This window comes from Leishmania donovani, chromosome 16, assembly GCF_000227135.1.
Source record: "Leishmania donovani BPK282A1 complete genome, chromosome 16".
In the NCBI taxonomy this organism is placed as follows: domain Eukaryota; phylum Euglenozoa; class Kinetoplastea; order Trypanosomatida; family Trypanosomatidae; genus Leishmania; species Leishmania donovani.
In genome coordinates, this window is record NC_018243.1 from 35,731 (window position 1) to 57,019 (window position 21,289).

At 61.6% G+C, this 21,289-nt stretch overlaps 4 protein-coding genes across 4 annotated transcripts; all 4 read right to left on the bottom strand.

Annotated features, from left to right (window-relative positions):
- Positions 1-2,663: 2,663 nt before the first annotated feature.
- Positions 2,664-3,170, bottom strand: LDBPK_160150 (eukaryotic translation initiation factor 1A, putative; the record flags this gene model as incomplete). Its single annotated transcript, XM_003859655.1, has 1 exon — positions 2,664-3,170. One exon carries the CDS (start codon positions 3,168-3,170, stop codon positions 2,664-2,666), a length of 507 nt encoding a protein of 168 aa, XP_003859703.1.
- Positions 3,171-4,364: 1,194 nt separating this feature from the next.
- On the bottom strand, positions 4,365-5,072 carry LDBPK_160160 (hypothetical protein, conserved; the record flags this gene model as incomplete). Its single annotated transcript, XM_003859656.1, has 1 exon — positions 4,365-5,072. The coding sequence occupies one exon, from the start codon at positions 5,070-5,072 to the stop codon at positions 4,365-4,367; it is 708 nt and encodes a 235-aa protein (XP_003859704.1).
- A 938-nt stretch (positions 5,073-6,010) lies between these two features.
- Positions 6,011-6,928, bottom strand: LDBPK_160170 (50S ribosomal protein L17, putative; the record flags this gene model as incomplete). Its single annotated transcript, XM_003859657.1, has 1 exon — positions 6,011-6,928. One exon carries the CDS (start codon positions 6,926-6,928, stop codon positions 6,011-6,013), a length of 918 nt encoding a protein of 305 aa, XP_003859705.1.
- Positions 6,929-7,402: 474 nt separating this feature from the next.
- LDBPK_160180 (hypothetical protein, conserved) lies at positions 7,403-20,725 on the bottom strand (the record flags this gene model as incomplete). Its single annotated transcript, XM_003859658.1, has 1 exon — positions 7,403-20,725. One exon carries the CDS (start codon positions 20,723-20,725, stop codon positions 7,403-7,405), a length of 13,323 nt encoding a protein of 4,440 aa, XP_003859706.1.
- Positions 20,726-21,289: the final 564 nt, after the last annotated feature.

A 21,289-nucleotide genomic window follows, 5' to 3' on the forward strand; every position in this document is an offset into this window, starting at 1 on the left:
AAAGAGATGGCGTCTCGCAGGCGCAATGCGGGGCATGCAGGTGCTTCCGTGATGGAGTTTGGATAGTCTACGGTGCTGCATTGACGCCGCTACCGCTTTACATACAAGCCTCCTCGACACGCACCGCTGCGCTCGAGCCTCCTCCTCCCCCGCCCACTACTCTTCCCACCATCATCCGCATGGCACCCCTTCCCCACCCCCAAGAAATGTCTGATCTTTACCTGAAGTTGTCGCTTCGAGTGTCCACACCGGGTGGAGTCAGCTGGAGAAGGTGCGCGCGGGGACATGAGAAAGACTGCGAGCAGCACCAACAAGGATGTGTTCAACAGAGACACAAGGCGTGCCACCCGCCAGCCTCACCCGCTTCCTCGCCCTCCCCGCCACCGTCACCAGTCGCTCCATGACTTCAGATGAATGCCGGCATGCAGGCAGCCTCGCCGATGTTGAGGGTGCGGTAATGCCAGCGAGAGGAGATGTAGACGAAGTTGTCATACCTGCAAGCGCACGTGTGCACCTCTGCCGCCCGTGCAGGTGTGTAGGTTGACAGGGCGGAACGAAACCACGCTCAGCGTCCTGTCGTTGGAATCACAGCACAGCTCGCTGAGCCACCAGCGCCGACGGTTGTGCAGCACCTCAGTGACGGCCGCACCTTGCGTGTGAAGGGGTACACCAGCGCTGATGCCTGCAAAACCGAAGCTGAACGCTGGTTTTCGATGCGTGCGCACGAGCTTCGTAGAGGGTTCCCTCAGAGAGCCCATCTCTGCCCAAGTACGGTGATGACGATCGCTGAAGCGATATCAACACAGGTTGCTGTGCGCCCTTCTTACCCGGTTGATGGGCAAACGTAGTTGTGAATGTGGTGTGGCATCGTTGTCTTTGGTGGCCGCGTACGAGTCACGACTGCAAGCCGGCGATGTGATCTCGTCTTAGCCATGTGGATCGAGGAGGGCGTGCTTCGGCACCGCCTCCTCTGAGCGGGGGTTGTGACTGCCGTGCGTCTCAGCAGGGTGTTCGATGAGCACCGGACAACCTTTCTCATAAACGCGAAAGAAGACTTTGGCGGTTAGCTCGCCGTACGCGACTCCATCGATGTTGCACTCCCCTGACTTCGAACCCGTGTGCACCGGCGATGCGTCCTTACTCCGGCGGTACGCTGGGAGACCGCACCGCCTTGTGTATATACCGCTCGCAGCGTCGACGGACGACACTCCAGCTCAGATGATTGGTGCCCCGACCGGTAGCACAGGCCAACCAGGAGCAGTGTCGGGGGTGGCCGCGCATAGTCGTCCCACCACCACCACCGCCACACCCAATCACCCGGGGCAATGATGCACCTTGCACAAGAGGAGCGTGGGCTGAAAAGAGGAGGTTCCAAGCAATCTACTGCTTGAGGGAGTCATCACCGCAGAGTGCGGCGTTGAGAGAGAAGACACGCAAACCAGCGATCTCCTCACTGCCTTCGCTGTGAATGCTGCGGCGCTCATGCGATGCAGAGTGGAAGAATGCGGTGCGTGGAGGCCGTCCGACAGCTGCCGTGTCTGTTGGCCGTCGCAGGGGCAGAGATGAACGAATGAACATCACAACCGCATACCTGATCAGAGAGCCACGGAGGGGCCGGCAGAGGTTGGGCTCTTCACGCGAGGAGCCGCAAGACGACAGGTGACGGGGTTAGGTTCGCACAGTGGGCGGAGTGAGAGAGAGTGAGTGAGTCAGCGAAAGAAAAGATGGGGGCGGTATCATGCCGGCATGCGCTCGCAGCGTGGGCACGGACACCGCGAGATGTGGAGATGGTGAGAGAAAAGAAGAAGGCCAAAGGGCGCCGTGGGCCCCTGCGTGTATTCCGTGGCCCCTTGTCTCTCCCTTGAGCCCCTCCTCTACCATGCAGCACCGCTCTCGAAGAGCGGAGAGGGCGCTGCAGAACGTAGACGCTATGCAGCCACCTGCATCAGAAGGCGCCGGTGCGACGCCCCAACAGTTGCACGAGGGGCCATAACCACGCGCACACACATTCACAGCCCAATTCGACACACCACACATATCTGTGCCTGCTTTGCAGGCCATGTGCCGCTCGGTTGATGTCTGCGGAAGCCATACTTCATGAGATGGAAAGCCCGTCACCGTGCTCCTTTACAGATGCGTTAAGAAGAGGAAGGAGCGACATACAGAGTCTGGCCAAAGAGGAGATACGACAAGAGAAAGGCACACACACACGCACACGCAAACGCACACAGAGTTGACGTGTGTGTGTGTGTGTGTGTGATAGAGGGAGTGAGGAACACGACTCTATCAGCGCAGACGCATACACCGAGAGACAAAAAAAAAGGAACAAGTTAGTCTTCAGAAACGAAGGAACGGGGCACCGTGACAAGAGCCGCAACAGAGGGAGAGGCAACGAAGGAACGCCAGCGCGTAAACGAACCACCGACATACACGAACATGACGAGAGAGACACGTGATAAAAGGGCTCCGTGCAAGGAAGAAAGGCCCTCCCTCCCCTCCTAACCCTCCACACACGCACACACATACATCCATACAAGCATGAGCCCACGCAAGCATGTCTCTGTGTGGGGTGTGTGTAGAGGAGGAGAGAGGGAGGGGCCTCTTCTTCGTTTCTGGCATTGTTTGACTCATTTCTTCAGTCTCCCTTTGAGGTCACAGCAATTTTAGAGGTTGTCGAGGGCCGCGAGGGGGTCATCCATGATGACCTCATTACGGTCGATCGCATTCTGGTCATCGTCGTCGTTCTGTGCGTCATCCTCGTCGTTCACAAAGATATAATCGGTGTTGCCGTTGTTATCGCGCTCCTCGGCTGACCGGAAGTCACGCGGGATGGCGTTCTCCTTCACCAGCAAGCGGACCTCGGCCGGGGTGAAGCGGTGAATAATGTCGACTACGTCGTTCTCATTGAATTCGCGCTTTGCCACGAGCACTACGTCGCCCTGGCCGATCCACACCTTGCGCACCATGGCGCCGCGGATGGCGCCGATGACGGTGGAGCCACCGGCGAGCTGGAGCTCGAGACGGAGGTTGCCGAGCGCCTTCTTTACCTGCGCGTACTCCTCGCCCTCGTCGGGGTTGGCGTAGGTGAGGTCACGCTTCTGGTTCTGCATGTTGCCCTTCGAGTTACCAGCCTTAAAGGACTTACCGCCCTTACCCATGTTCTTCGGCATTTTCGCGAGAGAATGTTGGCGGGAGAGGGGGAGTCAGATACCGACAGGAGGAAGGAAAGAAGCTCAGCCAGGGGACGGCCGCCTCTTATTGTGGAGATGAGAATGGGGATGCACGTACGAGGGTGAACAACGGAAAATGGGAGGAGGACAAGAGCGGCGGCGAGTGATAGCGTTTGTTAGCGGTGGTAGAGATCAGCTGCGGAGCGCGCAGACACGGAACAATGCGTAAGGCAAGAGAGATTACAACAATGATGGTGATGATGGATGTGATGGGGGGGGCGATAATGTCAACGTGCCACGCGCCGCGTGTGCAGGCGTGTGTGTGTGTGTGGTGTAACAGAAAGAGGACGACGGGACAAATGCAGCGGCAGAGAAAGTAAAGCGATGCGCGGCGCGTTGATTACGGCAGCGACGCAGTGCGAAGACAGCAGGAGAGCATCTTGCGTCCCTTTAAATCGCGCCCATCTAGCTGCCATGGCGGCATGGCTCCAGCGCCACTCGCCCCCCCCCACACACACACACACCAGCAGTAGGCAGTGTGACGGCCGGGTGGGATACGCTCGAGGCGCATGGTGGCCTTGCACACCACATACAAATGGCACAACCGTGCTCACACTGTCGCCGGTCGCCGCGACGCACAACGCCACCCGCGACCGGACAGCGGCAGCGACACCGCGCACGGAGCTCCCCCTCCCCGTACGCCGTCGCCACTTCACCCTGTCACCCAGAATAGTTCGGCATTGGCACAGATAGGGCCAGCAGAGCATCAGGTAAGTAAATTCTCGTTCAGAGATGCGTACGTGGAGGGAGAGGATCAAAACATTAGCGGTGCGGAATCGCGATGCCTCTTGCCCTCATATGCGCTTGCACATGAGCTTGCAAAGCCGTTCGTAGGCCTCTCGCGGCTCTCTTTTTCTTTTGAAGGTCACAGGCTCAGTCTACAAGTAGCCGAGGTGGTGCGCAGCCACTGTCACCTCCTGTCGTGATTTGCGGTAGCTGCTTATCGGTTGCCCACGGAGATAGCGCAGGAAGGAAGGCGGCAGCGCCGGAAGCGCGCTCAGTCGCTGCCGTTGCTTGTAGTTGGTATTCCGCGTTGCGTGGGGTCGGTCAGAGGGACTTCCACTGTGCAGCAGCCAATGTTCACATGCACATGTGCGCCTGCATTGAGTGAGGGTGCAGCAGAGCAGCGGGGTGCTATCGCAGGTAGGAACGGTGAGCCTCTAAGCTGTTTGTGTGCACAGCCCGCTTGATGTCCTCGTGCGACCACACGACGTTAAAAGCATCGGCGCCGTACGGCCCCGGTGGCGATGCAGCGGCGTTGCCGTGTACTGCATCGCCTCGACCATTCACGCCGGAAGAGGGATACGGCAGGGCTTGCGGCGACTCCCCCGCTACGAGTGGCGGCGGCAGCGCTCTTCCCTGCGGCTCGCGCTCAGGTCTTTGCCCAGCGCCACCGTCACCGTCACCGAACAGATCCGCCACGTGATCTCGGTTGTCATGATGAGCCTGCGGCGACGGCGCGCGCCGCATCGCTTCTTGAGCTGGTCTCGACGGCGATGGCAACGGCGTTGGCGAAACCACGCTGACGCCGCCAAACCTGGCGCCAGGGGACGGCAGCGGCTGGTGTGTGATGGGATTTACTCTGTTGCCGGCTGCGCTATAGCCAGCAAGGGCGGAGTAGTCTCGCACGCAGGGCTGCGGCGGCGGCACCTGGATGTGGGTGTCGGGCAGCTCTCTCCAGTCATACTCGAGGGTGTTCAGGTTGTACTGGTTTGGCTTCCCGCACACCTCCTCCTTCTTTTTTAGCGGCATTGCCCCGTGCAGGAGGGCTCGAAGGAGAGGGTAAGAGGCAAAGGCCCCGAGAGTTGCGAGCGGGTGGTTACGTGCTGTGCTTGAGTGCATGCATAGCTCTGTTCGTGAGGGACGGAGATGTGGGGAGCTGAGTGCACTCGTGCGGAACTCCAGCTGCAGAAAAGCACGCGCAGGAGTTCGGTCAGCCTGCAGACCTCTCTCCCTCTCTCTGACGCGCTGCTGCTGTCTCTTGCTAGCTGTGCGTTACCACCGCAATAACGGCCGGAGGAAGGCTGAGAGTGGTCAAGTGGTACGCACCGAATACTTTGTGTGTGTGTGTGTGTGAAGTCCGGGGAGAGTGACACAAAAGGAGAGAGAAGAGCAGAGGAGACTTCGACGGCACATCCACGATTGCACGTCACACTGATGCGCACGCACCCGCTGCGCGAGTTCTGCTGATGGTAGAAGCGGAAGCCGACGTGCGTGCCTACGCGTGCGCCAGCGACAGAGAGAACAAGAGAAAGGGGCACCACTCTTGCACCGCACACAGCATGAGAAGCGGCTCCCATCCATCAGTCGGTGTTCACATACTCATAGGCCTGCGCGCGACTAGGGTGACAGGCTCTGCGAGAAGCGCGCCGTTTTCGCCGGCAAGGGTGGGGAGGCGTGGGCGCCTCCACGCACTGTGACAACCTCCCCCGAGTTTGCCGCGCAGATGTGATGGCGCTCCGCTCTGCATGGCTCACTCCTGTTGCTTGGCGCTTCCTCTGTTTGTGTTGGGTTATTAGTCGAGCGAGTCGGCGACGGTGCGCGTACACCTGTGAAGCCTTGAGGGGGCGCCGCGGTGCCGCATACGGTAAGCCGCACCGACATGTACAACGATCCGCCACACCACACACGCATGCAGACACGCACCTGCGCCAAGAAACGTGGCAAGAGGGCAACTGGATATGCAGCACTGTCAGTGGGGCGACTGCACGCACACGGACGCTCCTCCTGTGTCGCGAGAACAGAGCGAAACAAAAGGAAGCGGACGTCCTGGCGCGTGCTCAGAACTTCTTCTGTGGCTCCGGTCCGATCCCTGACGGAGATGAGCTGCCACACTGGCCGCCTCCCTCGCCGGCGGCCTCGTAGGAGTCGTCGTCGAGGTCGAAGTCCTCGAAGTCGCTGGTGTTGGCCAGCATCTCGTTGTGCCACTCCTCCTCCTCCTTCTCTGTCCAGAGTGGGTCCACATCGCTTGGATGCGGGACGTTGCGGACACCCCAGTAGCGCAGCTTGGCGTGCCGCAGCCGCCACCAGTGATGAAACTCCTCCGTCTTAAACTTGCTCGCCCACCGGTCAAACGCCATCTGCATGTGCGGCGGGCGCTGAATACCTTTTTCGGTCTCGATGATGCGCGGCGGCAGGAAGAAGCGCTCCGGCCCAGCGGTGTAGTCCTCGCCCTTGTGATTGTCGCTCATGTCGCGATTTTTGTACTCCACAAAGTACATGGCAACGTTGTCGCTGCGTCGGCGCCCCTTCAGGCGCGTCATCATCGCGTATTTGGCGTTCATGTCGCGGAACCGACGCGGATACTCGTCAAAGGCCTTGTCGACCATGAGGGGGTCGTGTAGAAAGTAGGCCAACTGCTGACGCGAGTCCGTGTCACCAGCCTTGGCGAGCTCGACCACGTGGTCGGCCAGGATGCGCAATGCCGGAGCGCGCGCGCCGCCTACGATGACGTAGTCTTTGCGGATCAGCTCCGTCACCATGCGGCGCGCGATCTGCTGGCGGTGAAACGGACTACGAGCGCGAAACTTCGGCAGCTTACCGCGTTCCCAGCCGTAGTCCGCCATGAGCGGCTCGCTGGTGTCCCACGGCTTGTGTGTGACGGAGGGATTGTCGTCGACGCCGGCGAAGCGCATCCGCTTGGCGTGCCCCATCACCGGCGGGGGTCGCCCGCGCAGTAGCCGAGACCAGCGGAGCATCGTAAGCTCAAGCGATGTGTTGGTGCGTGTGGGTGAGTTCGGCAAAAGAGGCGAGGATCGAGAGGGATGAAGGCGAGAGTCAGAGAGACACCGGCGCAGATGTGTCGGGACAGCAGGAAGGACGGCACAACGCAGCACAGCACCACCACGGGTGCAGCTCGATGATGCACATCCTTTTTTCACAACTGGCACCCTCGACAGTCCGTGACGGGCGAGGAGGGGTGCGATAGCTTCGTTTCCTGCGCGTCGTGATGGGTGAATGCGCCCCTCAACAATGAAAAGAAAGAAAACGAAAATGCGAAACGGTTGCGGCCCGTTGGCCGGCTTTGTGCACCAGCGATGCGTAATCGAAAGAAGCGCAGGCAACGCCTCGCCAGCGGGAGGGGAGGGAGGGGCTGCACGACGACGCACGCACGTGAACGGATGCATAAGATACGGGCAGACAGCGGCGCGCAACAAGAATAAGGTCGCCTTCTACAAGTCGAGACGTCTTGGTTCGGAGGCGCTGGGCGAGATCGGTGATGGTGAGCCCGTAAAACCTCGTGGAACAGCACCGCCGGAAGCGGCGGGTGCCACCACCATGCTCTTGTCTTCCTGCCTATGTGTCACGCGCTCGCTCGCCAGGTCAGAGAGGGAGTACAGCACTTTCTCTAGCTTGTCGCACAATGCCGTGTGCACAACGTGCGGCAGCATCTTCTCGGTTACCCCCAGCCAGTTGAGAATCACCTCTGTGTTTACAGACACGTCTCCTCCGAAGCGCAGCTGTGGAGAGAATGTAGAGCTGCGAAGCGCCTTGAGGGTCCGCATGTCGCCGGCCGCCGCTGTCGCGGTCGGCCCGATCGTAGAGGCGGAACCGGCAGCCGTCAGGCTTGCGTCCCTGGAGCAGTCGACGCCTGTGCCTGCAGCGGCGGTGGCCGGGCTGTTGCCGGAGTCGCGCCGCGGTGTGTGGCTTGACGTATTGGAGCTCAGTGTGACGGTGTCCAGCCGCCCGAAGTGCTGAAAGACGGCCGCGTTCTTCTTGTCCGTGAAGGACTTGATGAGGCTTATCATCTCCTCAAAATCGCGAAACCGCGGGTTGCCCGTCCACGGGTGCGTCTGCCGCAGAGTAAGCGCGAAGCCTACCTCTGCCGAGCCGAGCACCTGCCGCGTGTAGAACTCAAAGTAGTTGACGCCTTGAAAGCCCATAACGACGACGCGCGGCGTGCCGGGCCGGTACACCTCCACGTTGTGCGACTCGATCACGAGCACCTTCTTCGCCGCCGTGTAGTCTTCGCACGGGCACTCGGCGAACGACAAGCGAGCCTTGGGAAAGCTCAGCACCACGCACCCGACGGCCGCCTCGCCCGAGGCGATTGCACCGAGCAGCACTGTTGTCTTCTCCAGTCCGACACGCAGCTGCCCGCAAGGCACCCGCAGTATAGCGTTACCCATAAAAGGAATGCGGACGCGCGCCCTTTGCGTGGCCACGCTCAACTCACTTCCGGACCTGCTGCGACTTTCAGTGCTGTGCTCGCACATGATCGGCATAGGCTTCTGCAGCCCTGTCACAGTAGGGCTGACGTCGCCGGCGACACCTTGAAAGGCCGGGAATGGCAGCGTCGTCTCCTTCATCCGGGTCGCCGCGATGCACCGCTGCTCCGCGACGACAGCACTGATGTTCCGCACGAAGCTCAGAAAGGCGGGCACAGTGCTCGGTGTCACCCCAAGGGTGCCGCGCTGCAACATGATATCCATGTCAGTGGTTGTGTACTCCTCCTCGCCAATGCCGTCCATCGAGTTGGCGTGGAAGGAGCCCACCTTGCACTCAAAGATGTCCTTCAGCTGCCGCTCCTTGAAATTCACGTGCACCTGCTGCATGAGCAGTGCCTCCCGGAAGGTGCGCTGCTCAGGCGACCGCACGAACCCCTCTGTGTCGTCCGAGTTCTGGATCACAAAGGCCTTGGCCATGACGTCGCCGATCATCATTCCACCCGACAAGACACCCTCTGAGCGGATGGACGTGTTCGAGATGCGCCCGAGCAGCAGGCTCACAGTGCATCCGTTCGCGCGCTTGGCATACTCCGCCACCACGTTGGCCGAACCGATCGTGAAGCTGTGCGTGCTGCCAGCGCCGAGATCAAAGAAGCATACCGCGCGGGAGAGTCCGAGGTAGACCAGTGTGCGGTGGTCTGTGACCATCCTCAGCTTGTCCTGGAACGCCGTCGTGGTCTTGGCCACCTGACGAGCAAATCGTGTGCGTGCAGCCTGCGGAGAGATCTCGTTGGCGATTGAGCGCCGCTCAAAGAGGCGCCGCGCCGTCCTCAGCGTCTCTGATGTCGTGATGGACCACAGCTTGACGACCAAGAAGACCTGCGACATGTGCTGCAGCCGAGCCGTCAGATTCGGCTCGCTGCCCTCGACGTTGAAGGGAAGGTACACACTGACAGAGTCCACAACGCCGATGTGGCCGCTGCGGCGGCTGATGGCGAGCTCCGCCTCTGGCAGCGTCACTTCCAGCGACTTCACTTCCAGCTTCGTCTGGCACTCCGCCCGCACACTGCGCATCGTCACGACAAGTGACGCGTCAGGGAACTTGTTGACGAAGCGCTCGTTCGGGTCAGGACGCTCGAAGTACTTGAAGACGAAATTGATCGTGCCGCCCTGGTCAAGGTACAGCATGAAGTGCGTGGAGGCCACTGGCTCCGAGTTGAAGATCAGGCGGAGGTCGCTGATGCTCACGTGCACGGCAACGATTCCGCGCGACTTGTTGTGCCCCACAGCAACCACAGCGCTGTTGAGGAGGTTCTTTGCTCCGGTGCTGCCGCCGCTCTCGCCGAGCGGCGTCGGCGTGCGCGCGGACGGGTCGGTGCGCCGCAGCCACGCAACGCTGTCCAAACGCATCTGAGACAGCACCGACTCGTACGCTCGCGGCATGGGAACGAGCACCTCCACCAGCGGGCAGTGCAGTGGCACGCGCAGCTGCGGTACCTCAGCCTCCATGCTCTGCACAAACGCGATGATCTTCTGGTTGCGCTCCACGCGGTTCTGTTCATCAGTGCGAGCGCACATCTCCACCTCCTGTGCCAGCGCTGCCATGGACGGGCTCAGCTCGATGGTCCCGGCGCGAACCTCGACTCGAACCACATCCACGTCGTCAGAGGCGTCTCGTCTGCCACGCCGCATAATAGCTCGCAAGGTTACGCCGGGCAGCGGAACAGACATGATGAGGAACCGCTCGTTCGAGTAGAAGTCGATGCCGTCGCCGCTCTCGCTCCGGGGAGGGTTCTGGTTGCTTCTGTTCACGCTGACACCCTTGGCGGTCGCATTGGCGACCGCCCGCGCATCCCTCGCCGCCCGCATGCGGTTGTTCTGCGAAGAGGGGGTCTCGAAGCTGACGCACCGACGCGCCACCGGCGACGAGGTGGTCCGCAGCGAGCGCGGACTTGAGTAGGCCCGAGCACCGCCGCCGCCGCCCACGGCACCGGCAGCTGTGGTGCAGCTCTCCGCACACCACTTCTCTGGATTCGAGTAACAAAAGACGGCCAACTCGCTCGCCTCCAGCCGGCCGGTGACGTCAAGATGCAGGGACAGCGGCCCCTTCAGCTCTGGCTGCGCGGCCGCAAACTCCGCCCCAATGCTGGCGGAGGGAGAGTCGCCACTGATTCCTCGAGCGACCGAGCTGGCACCCCCGCTAGTGTTCCGAGAAAGGCGCGGCGGCGGCGACGGCGTCTCGCCACGACGGCGTGCGCGCATGTGCACCTGTAACGGCAACGCCGTCTGCTCCTGCGACAGTTCACGCACAATGCTGAGTATACGCGACGACATGCGCACCTTCGGCTCCGACACGTCCACCACAACGCCGATGTGCAACGTGTTGCTCTTCTTCTCAATGCACAACGGCGCCTCAACGGAGACGACGGAGATGCTGTTCAGCGAGCGCCGGTGTTCCTCGGCGGCGTAGCTCGTAAGCACACCCTGTCCGCCGAGAATCGGCGTGTCGCGCAGCAGGTCTAGCAGCTTGGCGGACTTGTTCAGTGGCGAGCCGTCCGAGAAGTAGAGATGACTGTTCAAGGCAAGCAAGCGGCCGTGGAAAAGGAGCGAAGTTGTGTAGTCCTGATCCGTTGTGCCGGCGTGGACAAACATGGAGTCGTTACGCAGACGATGGTGCTGGTCGGCGACCAGCACCGGGACGATGTGTTTCACCACCTCGAAGCTGCAGATAAACGAGACGTCGTTCATCTTCATCTTCAACGCAAAGGACGGAATGAACCGGCGCCGACTCAGGCACGATGCCGTGTGGATATGCCGGTCGGTCTTTCCACACGCAAACGTTCCTGGCATCTCCTCGAGGACGCTGCGGTACGCAGCATCGCCGAAGGGAACCACCACCATAAAGTTGCTCACCGACGCGACCACCTTGTGCGAGCGTCGAATCCGGAAGAAATCGAGCAAGGCATCGCCCTCGATCGCATCCGTCGGAAATATGCCGCGTCGCTGTGTCACGTCGTGCACCACGCGCTCTGTCATGGTTCGCAGTTTGCGGTGCCGCTCCTTTTCCGCTCGCTTTATGAAGCGGTCGATGCGCTTCTTCTCCTCCTGCAGCCGCTGGAAGCGCTTGTGCTGGCGCAGCCTCGTGCTGGCACTAAGGTCTGCCTCGTAGGTCGCTTCCTTCATGGCGCGTATGTCCTCCTCCGTTTCGCGAACGCACTGCTTGATGAGCGAATCCAGTCCGAAGCGCACCAGCACCAGCGGCTCGAACACCGCAAGCTCCCACTTGGAGGTGGAGGTGGTGAGGGAGTCCAGCAGCGCCTTCTGCAGCTCTTCGCTGTACGAGCCGAGGGAGGTGCTCTCCTGCAGCGCGGCCCTGGCGCGGTTGTCGTCCACCTTGCCGCTGGAGAGCGTGAAGGAAAGAGCGATGGAACCCCACAAGAAGCCGCTGAGGGGGTGCGCGGCCTTCATGGTATTGGCGACGTCGGTGGCGCGTCCGCTCGAAGACGTGTGGGAGGTGGCGTACAGGGCGCTGGAGCCGTGCGTCTCTCGGCTCGCCACCCGGCTGTGGTGTGACAAGCTGTTGTAAGTCGCTACCATCTGGTCATGATCGTCGCGGTCGACGAGCGCTGCCTGCGCATTCGTGGCGTTCACTACCCAGTGTAGCACGTGCCGCGTGTCGCCCTCCGTCGTGTCGGCCGTCGCGTTCAAGCTGCGGATTGTGAAGCGCAGCGTCGTCATGGAAGTCAGGTAGGAGAGACGCACCCCTTGCAACAAGAAAAGAAAGCTCCGCCGGCGCTTGCGCATCGGAATCCGGGGCACGGCAGCCGCCTCCGTAGCAGCACCACGAACGTCCTCGTCGGCGCTCATGGGCGACTGGATGCCATGATGTAGCCGATCCCGACGGCCGTCCTTTCCCGCCGTCGCGCCCTCCAACGAAGGGTTACCGTCTGTCGGCGACACAGAGCCGAAGCCTGCGCTGAGCCCGCTGCGGCTGCTCCAGCCTCCGCCCGGCACATGAGTTGTGGGGGGCGAGCTCCATGTGTCCCTAGACGGGTCACGCCGCAGCGTTGCATCGGTGGCGTCCACAGGGGAGCGGGCTTCCGTCGCTAGTCGCTCCTCGTCGTCAGCGTGCATCTTCGGTGACGCAATCACAGCAGCCACGTCGTGGATCAGCTTCTCGTACGTGAGGAGGCTGTGGTTGATGAACAGCGGCGTAATGGTGATGGCGATGGTACCCACGGTGACGCTGCAGAGCATCTTGATGGTGTCGTGCGCGTAGAGGATGTAAACGTGGGGCAGCACAACGCTGTAGTTTTCCAGGGGTGTGTTGTGGGACGTGATGGTGAAGGGGTGAAGGTGCAGCTTCAAATCGGCGCGGCCGTTCGACGACGTCTTCGTGAAGCACGATATCTGCGGCAGCAGGAACTTCTGCACGATGCCTTGAGCCAGTCCCACGAAGCCTGTAATCCTTGTCGCCTGTACCTGGAAGGTCACTGCTCTACTCTGCTGAAGTTTGGCCGATCCCCGCTCCGCTGCACTGCTGCTCATGCTCCCCCTGCGCAGGATGATGGCGCTTCCAAGCTTGTCCACAGTAGACCCAGGGCGCACTGTCCGGCTCGCCGCATGCAGCGCCTGCCGCCATGAGCTGATCAGCGCGTGCACCTGCGGGTGCAGCGTGTCGGCTGCGCGCACGCAGTGTGGTGACTGAAACACGGCACTGTGCACCATCATGTGCAAGTTCACCTGATCGCCCTTGAGATTGACCTGCTGCGAAAATTGCGCGACAAGGGCGACGTCCGTGACGGCGGCGGTAAAGACCTTGCTGGTCTTCATGCTCTGGCTATCGGCCGGATCGCGTAGCGGACTCTTCAAGTCGTGCGAGATGGACTCCATGAGGCAGTCGGCCACGTAGTGTACTTGCACCTCTTGCGCAAAGAAGGACGCGGTGGAGCGCAGCTGTAGCTGCTCCGTCGTCTCAGGCGGGGCAGGGTAGCGGCTGCGCTTCGCCCGCTCGCGGGCCTTTTTCGCCTTGTAGCGCAGACGTTCCTTCAGCGTCTCTGATATTGATTCCGTGAGCGCCTCCGTCTGGACACACTCGCGCGACGCCACGCCCTCGGCGCGTGACTCGGCACACCCAGTCAGGCCTTTCCCCGTCAGTTGAATGTAGTTCGTGTCTGACTGCTGCGCGCGCAGATCGAGTTGGTGGACAGTGAACGTGCCGTCGTAGATGAACGCCAGTGGCCGACTCGGTGGGCCCGCGGCGCCGATATGACCGGAAGAGTGGACGGTGGCGCTCGTGTCCGCGGAGGACTGCGCAAACATCATCGTGCTGGCGGTGGTCACTACGTTCGGCTGAAAAGACGGCGTACGGGAGTTGATCGACTTGGGTGAGCCAGCCGCGGTAGCCAGGATGCCCAGGCTGCGCCTTGCTGCCCGCGGGTGCAAAATGTGCAGCAACGAGGGAAAGACCCTCGCGCTCATCTCATCGACCTCGCCAAAGCCCTGGACGTGCACGTTACGGTCCCGCAGGAGGTTCGGCGTCACGACCACGAAGTTGCAGAAGGGCCTGCGGATGTCAAGGCGGCTCATCTTCGTTTGGTTCACGGCAATGCGCTGCCCCGACCGCACCGTGTCGATGAGCGTCACCGCCAGATGCCCCACGAAGCCTTTGCCTTGCACCACCCGTCCCTTTCGCGTGTGAGGTGCTTCGCGCAATGCAAAACCGGCGGCACGGCCGAACACGCCAGAGGCGGCGGGCGCTGCCGGCACCGAGGCCGTTCGTGGCACGGTGGACGGGTCCAAGTTCAGGGCCGTCGTCGACTGCGACGTGGGGAAGAAAAAGCGCTCATTGACCCTCGTGCGCCGCCGAACATCGGCTGTCACGTCCTGCACGAGGTACATCAGCCCGTGCACGTAGTCGGCAAAGTCGCGCGTCACGTACGCAGCCACGTCAGAGACCGTGATGTTCGACGCGCCACCGTCAGCGCCGCGCCACAGGTCCCTCTTGACCTTGCCGGCGACTTGAGTGAGGAAAACGACCGCCATGGTGTCCTTGTCGGCATTGTACCAGAAACCAGGCACCTTCACGGCGAGGTTGCCCTCTCGCCCCATCGGTTCCCACTCGATCTGCGTAATGGCAGCAGCCGTGTCCACCTTCACAGACACCGACATCCGCTGCGATGCCTTGGCCTCCGTGTCCTCCCCGGTGGGTGGTCGGTTCTGCGCCATAAGCACGCGGAGGTTGCGCACCACTACTGTGGACGTGTAAACTCCTTCCGTCACGCTCGGTTCGCTCGGCAGGTTTTCCACCGGCACGGGCAGACGCGTGAGCAGCTTCACCTCAACCGTGGGCACCGCGACACTCACAATGTTGCTCTCCCACAGCCAGCGCTGCTGCTGTGTTCGTGCCTTGCTCTTCTTAGCGTGTGGTCGCAGCAGCAGCGGCTGCGCAGCCCTGCTGGGAGCGGCCCCCGGACTCTCCAGCGTGGGCAGGTCGCGCGGCAAGTCGGAGCGACGGCTGCGCAGAGAGTGGTGAGCTCGTAGCGCGAGTTGCGTGGCAGCGCTAGCCAGAACTGCCGCCTCCGGCGTCACCAGTAGGGTGAGCGGATCGAGGAATGCAATGTGCAGATGGCGCGACGTAGAGTTGTTCTGCGAGCGCTCGCGGTTGTCGGCAATGCAGCGGGCCCACGCGAAGAGGTCCTCCTCGCGTTGCAGCATCTGCCGCTTCGAGTAAGAGAAGAAGGGCGGCGCGCGGCTCTCACGGTTGGCGTTGAGGCAAAACCCCACAATAGGCAACCGTGCGTGAAATCGAGTGTGATCCCGCACCCTATGGGCGTTGCTCGGCCGCTGCGATGGCCAGTAGTCAACGGCGCAGGTGCCTTGTTCGTCGCTCTCCGCCTTGTCGAATGTGCGGTAGAAGAAATGTGGGGCGGTCATACATGACGACGACGCCGCTGGGCTGCTGTCAGCCCCGCCGCTGGGGCTTGTGCGGGCTTCACATCTTCCGCAAGCCCCACCGTCGTTGTTGCCCGGCCGTGCGATCGCTTCAGTGGAGTTGCCAGTGCCGATGCCGCCGTCACTGCTGTTCTTCCTGTGCGCGGCGCGTTTCTCTTCAGAGGCACTCGCCATGTCCCCGTCGACGGCGAAGGCTCTGTTCATGGCACGCTGCTGAGACAACGAGCCAGACGAAGACGCGTCGAAGAACGAATCGATGTCGGGGCTGCTCACCCCCGAGGAGAACATCGGCGACGACACCGAAACGCACGTGGCGAAGCGATGGCTCATCTGGTTATCCTTGTCGACCGCCTGGAAGGTGGTGGAGATGGACGGGAGCGTGCTCTGCAGACGCGACGCATCATCTGCCTCACAGGCTAGGTGCGTATGGACCATGGTGTTCTGCGAGTTTGGCGACGACGGCAGTGACAGCTCATCGGTGCTGCTGGTGAAAGCGCGCGGGAGGGGCGGCATGGCCGCCGCATCACCATCGTCACCACGAGCCAAGGTTAAAGGCAACTTGGGCGACATCCCGTCGCGAGCCGCTATTGGTGCTGACGACGCCGCGCTCGCCTGATGCAACAGCGAGTTGAAGCCATTCGTGGTGGACGGTGGACTCGTGGCATTTGGCTGCGGCGAGCACGGCAGTGTAGCTGTCTCTGCCACGGGCGTAGCACAGCTCTGTGCTCGACTTGTCCAAGGCGGTTCTTCCTCGCCTCTTGGAGTTTCTGGGGCCATCGCGGTCGACTCCGGACCGGATGCCCGCGCTGGTGTCGTCGGGCACTGCGTCGAAGTCTTGTTGAAGGGAAAGCTGATGAGGTGTTCGTAGTCGTTCTCCTCCACGAACTGCTGCTGCCGACGTCGATGGTTCGCCAGGCTGTTGTCGAAGGGATATGCCACGTACTGCCGCATGCACACCGATGTGCGCAGCGACAGCACTTCGAGATACTCGCCGGCGGAAGCGTCACCTTTCAGCGAGGGAAGGTAGGTCTGTGCCACCTCGCTAGTGCGGTTCAACAGCAGCTGCACCCCTACGTATTTCATCGCTATGCTCATCCGTTTGTTGGAGTTGCCGTCGTTCACCGTTGAGTGCGCCACCGTCACGCCAAGCGGCAACTCCACAAATGCGTAGCCGTCCTCGCCAATGCGCACCACCCCTGCCACTGTCCCCACATCCACCAAGAGGAAGAACAGTCCGTAGTCGCGCGAGTCGTCGTCCGCCTTGTTGCACTCCTCCCTGAACTTGGCGAATTCCAGGGCAACGTCGTACGCCACCTGCGACGCAAACGGGCGCCAACGCTGGCCGCTGCAGTCGTCGTCCGAGCCCGACGAGGAGGCGGGGCTCAAACCGCTGAAGAGGCGGCGACGGCGTTTAAAACCACGCCAGTGCTTCCCAGACGACGAGCGCCCGCTGTCCGACTCGTAGGAATGCAGAATGGGCAGGCTGCAGTCTCCCTCGCCGATGCTGGTGTCGGTTGCGGCTGTCGCGCCGCCGGCGCATGCGCCCCTCACGGCCGAGGCTGTGAGTAACGAAATAGGCTCCGCATGCGCCTGCCCGCTGACATCCACCACGACAGCGCTGCCGGCGTCGGCCCAGTCGCGTGCATCACCGTCCCCGCCGCCTTCACTGCCCGCGGGGAAGGAGTGGCAGGCCGGAAGTCTTCTGGTGCGCTGTGCCGAGCGCCACTCCCGCATTTCCACGGCGCCGTTTCCGTAATCATCGCCGTGCGTGCCATCGTAGTCGCCCGTTGGGCCACCGAAAAGGCTACCAGTACTCATAGCCACTTCCTCTCCCACCGCAGCGGATCGGCAGATGCTTGGCACACTGCTCTGCCCAACGTGCCGGCGTCGCATGCCCTTCTTGAACACGCCCGTGGTGTTGCGCAGCGGGCTGCAGCGGATCACCTTTTCGGCCGACAGCTCCGCTGTCGTCAGCGCCTCGGCAACCTCGGCCTCCATCATCGCATCCTCTATCGCGAAGTGCCGCGCCACCGTCTGCGCTACCTCCACCAGCATCACAAGCTGCTCGGCCGCCACCTCAAGCGACACGCCGCCGACGTGGACCTCCATCGCCTCGTGCACCTTCGGCTTCAGTGGCATGCGCCCAAAGTGCTTCGTGAGCCCCACCGTGATGGCGCCGATCACGATGTGCGATTTCGAGTTTCGCGGGAAGTTGCCGCGGCGATCGGGGAAGCGCACCGTCAGCGGGGTGAGCGAGACGCCGGTGTCCGTCACGGAAAACTGCTTTACATACGTGAAGGTGATAAGCCCGGTGGAGAGGTTGACCTGCGGTGCCAAGGGCATCGAGCTCGTCGTGGCTGTGGCGCTGACGTCGACGAGCCGCACCGTCACGCAAACCTCCACGTCGTTGGCAGCCGGCTGGCTCCGCTCCAGGAACTCCTTAAACGCCTTCCGCTTGTTCTTCCCCGTCGTGGCGTGCGACTGCAGCTTCGCCAGAAGCCAAAACAGTTCATCCGGCGCGACTGTAAACGTGTTGTCGAGGAAGGTGTTCTCGAAGCAGTTCAAGAGGGCCTTGATGTGGGTGCCCATGAGGGTGCCACGCAGGTTCATCAGCTCGAGGTCGAGGTTGAAGAAGTTGTGGTAGCGCGTGCGGCCAGTGGTCGTGTCGAAGTTGTTGCGCGGCAGCGGAATCGACTGGTTGGGCACCAGCATCGTGAAGAGTCCTTGCATGCGGAACGACTCCGCGTACGCCCATGGAGTTTCGCTGCTCACCTGATCGTAGAGAGGGTGGCTGGCTGGCAAGCTCAGGTACGCCTTCACCTCACGCGCCGAGGCCTCCATCGGCCGTGCCGCCTCGTTCTCGAAACTCAGCTGGTACTGGTCGCTCGGGAGCACGATGTTGAAGCACCCGGACTGCATTGTCAGAATCGCCATGACGTTGTGGGCGAAGTCGTTCGGGTCGTCCGCGTAGACCACGTTGCGCGTGTTAACGTTGAGGTAGACGGTGGCCAGAGACTCTAGAAAGACCTCGAAGCGCTTCACGTTGGGAATGCAGTCCCGCACGACACGATTCACAGTGTTGTACATCTCCGTTGTGAGCGGCACGCCGTGGTACATGCACGCCGAGAACTGCCAGTCGTTGATTAGGTCGAGAAAGTAGTCGACGTACACCATGTACCAGTACAGCTTCGCCCCCGACAGTTTCGCCAGGATGTTCCACAGCTTGCGCCCGTTCCAGAGTCGGTCATCCTGGCGGTCGAGGAAGAACTGCAGCGACTCGGCGTTGCACAACACGGTCTCCCGCTCCAGCACGCAGTTCGTCCAGACAGTGACGCCCTTGGCGATGAAGAGACCTTGAAAGATCCGCTTCTCCTCCTTCGGAAGGAGAAAGAAGGCTGGTTGGATGTACTGCGCACCCTCGCCTACCGTCGCCACTATCATGCCCTTGCGCTTCGAGTCACGAATGCCGAACGGTGGCGATGGCACGATGCTGCGCCGCTTAAACGGGATTTCGACAGTCGTCGCGCGCAGGAACATGACGAGCAGCTCGAACCCGGCGTTCGGACGCGGCTTGCCCACCTCAAACTGCAGCTCTTGCAAGGGGAGGTAGTTGGGTGGTAGAAAATACTGCCACAGCTGTGAGCGGCAGTACTCCAGCCAGGGGCCGTAGCGCACCACCGGGGCATCGATCAGCACCTCGACCCCGGTGGTCGGCAGCGCGCCACGGCTCACTGCCTCCCCGGCGTACACGTTCGGGGCATCCTTGTAGAAGACGAGGTGCACCGTGCCCTTGTTCTTGCCGTCCATGAAGATGCCGTAGTCGTCAATCAGCTCGGACGAGGCGGTTGTTTCAAGGGGCATGTGGTCGTACGGCACTGCGACACCTGACACCAGCAGACGCGCCCGCTCCAGCAGCGTCGCATTCCGCATCACCTGCGTCTTGCTCAGCTTGCTATCCATCTGCGCCATCCGTATGTCCACCTCACGCAACGTCAGCTCCACAACGGTGCGGTAAAGATCGAGGGCGGGGCAGCTGTCCTTCGTCAAGAAGACACGTCCCTCGCCTTGCTGAAAGGTGAAGTGCAGAAAGTACGGGTGCGACGAGGCGGCGCTGCCAATGTCGAGCTGCGCGGCGCAAATCTCAATCTCGACGCACCCGATGAAGTTGAAGAACTTCTGCGCAAAGCTGGTCGTGAGGATGTTGTGCTCCTGAAGCTTCCGCGCCGCTCGTAGCTCGAAGGACTCCTGCGCGTCGTCTCGCCCTTGCGCCTCGAGCTCGGCTTCCTTGTAGGAGAGCACGTACTTGCCGATCGCCTGCAGCAGGCCCGACAGTCCGTTTCTTGTCGCGCCCTGCAAATTCCGCGGGCCCGCCGAGCTCACGTTGTCTCTCCGTTCCGCCTCGGCGCTGCTCTCGTTGTTCGTCTTGCGAGCCTCGCGGGTGCGGTTCTCGAAGGCACGCTCGCCGGCGGTAGCTGCCCTAGCCAGGTCAAGGTACTTGCCCGTGGCGTTATATACACAAAGTCGGACACCATTCAAGTGCAGCTGCAGCAAGCCGGCCCGGCTGCGGATGTACACGTCTTTGACATCGACCGCCTTCACCACCTCATCGCCCAGACCCTCAGGATGCATGCGCGCCTCGTTACAACTGTGTTGCCCGAGAAGGGGTACTATCATCGGTGAAAAGCTGAACTCTTTCCACCGCGAGCGCCGCGGCCCCAACGGCGCGGAGGTGGCGGTGCCACGGCCACGCACGTTCTGAGACTCCACCGAATTCATAGACGACGAGGACTCACCTGCGGCGGAGTTGTGCCGCAGGTTACCTGGCGCACTGCCAACCAAATTCGGTGAGGGCTCGGCGGCGCCACGATCCTCCCCCGCCGCCACATCCTCGTCTTCATCCAGGCTGCTTCCATTCGTGTTGTGCTCATCAAACTGCACCGATACCTTCTTGTTCTCCGCGTCGACGGCAACGATCGTGCCCTTGACGTAGTGCAGGTTGTGCCGCACGCGGCAGCGAGTGCCGATAAGCGCCTCGCCTATCATGTACTCACGTAGCCGAGCCCACCGCGGATGGCGAAACCAGAAGCCCCAGAAGGCAAAGGTGAAGTAGCCGTCAACGATGCGAAGCGAGATGTTCTCCGTCTGCAGGCTGAACCCGCGGAACAGCACGCGGGCTTGCAGGGGTGCAATATGAAGTCCGGAGAAGCTCAGCCGAATGTTGCGCGGCAGTACCAGGAAGCGCAGCATGAAGACGAGCAAGAGGGCCACCACCTTGTCAATGTACAGCATCAACGAAAAGCAGCAGAGGAACAGAAAGATGACCGAAAAGAGAAACTTAAGAAACAAGCTCGTATCGAAGTCTTTGCCCGCCATGATGGGCCGGTGGTGGCGCTCCCGCCGGCCGGAAAAGAGTAAAGGGAAAAGACGAGTCGCCCAGGGCGTGCTGGGCTCCCTGCACCAGGCAGATAGAGAGACAGAGCCGAGGGCGTGAGACGCACCTCGACGTGTACGAGACACGAACAAAAGGAAGAGAGTCGGGGGAGTTCGGCACCAGGCGGGAGTGTGTCGCACACAAGCCGAGCTGCAGCACGCGGACGCCCACACAGATCCAGTCCGTGGTCCCCTCACCACCGGCGCCGGCTAAGAAGACGACCAATGCACACGCAACGGCAGTGCCCGTGCGGCTGCACAAGTGAGCGGCACAATGAAGCCAACGAAAAGCGGTGCAAGGGGAAGACAACGAAAACCGAGGACGCTGCAGCGAGCGCCCGAGCGAAAAGATGCACGACGCAAGCAGCTGCGACAGTGGAAGGACAACAACGCCAGCAACAGCAGAAGCAAGTCGAAAAGTGCGACGCAGGACGGTAAATCGGAGGGAGGGACCGGGTCAGCGATCGGGCTTGTCGGTTAGTGGGTGATATGCGTGGTTTGGTGCGG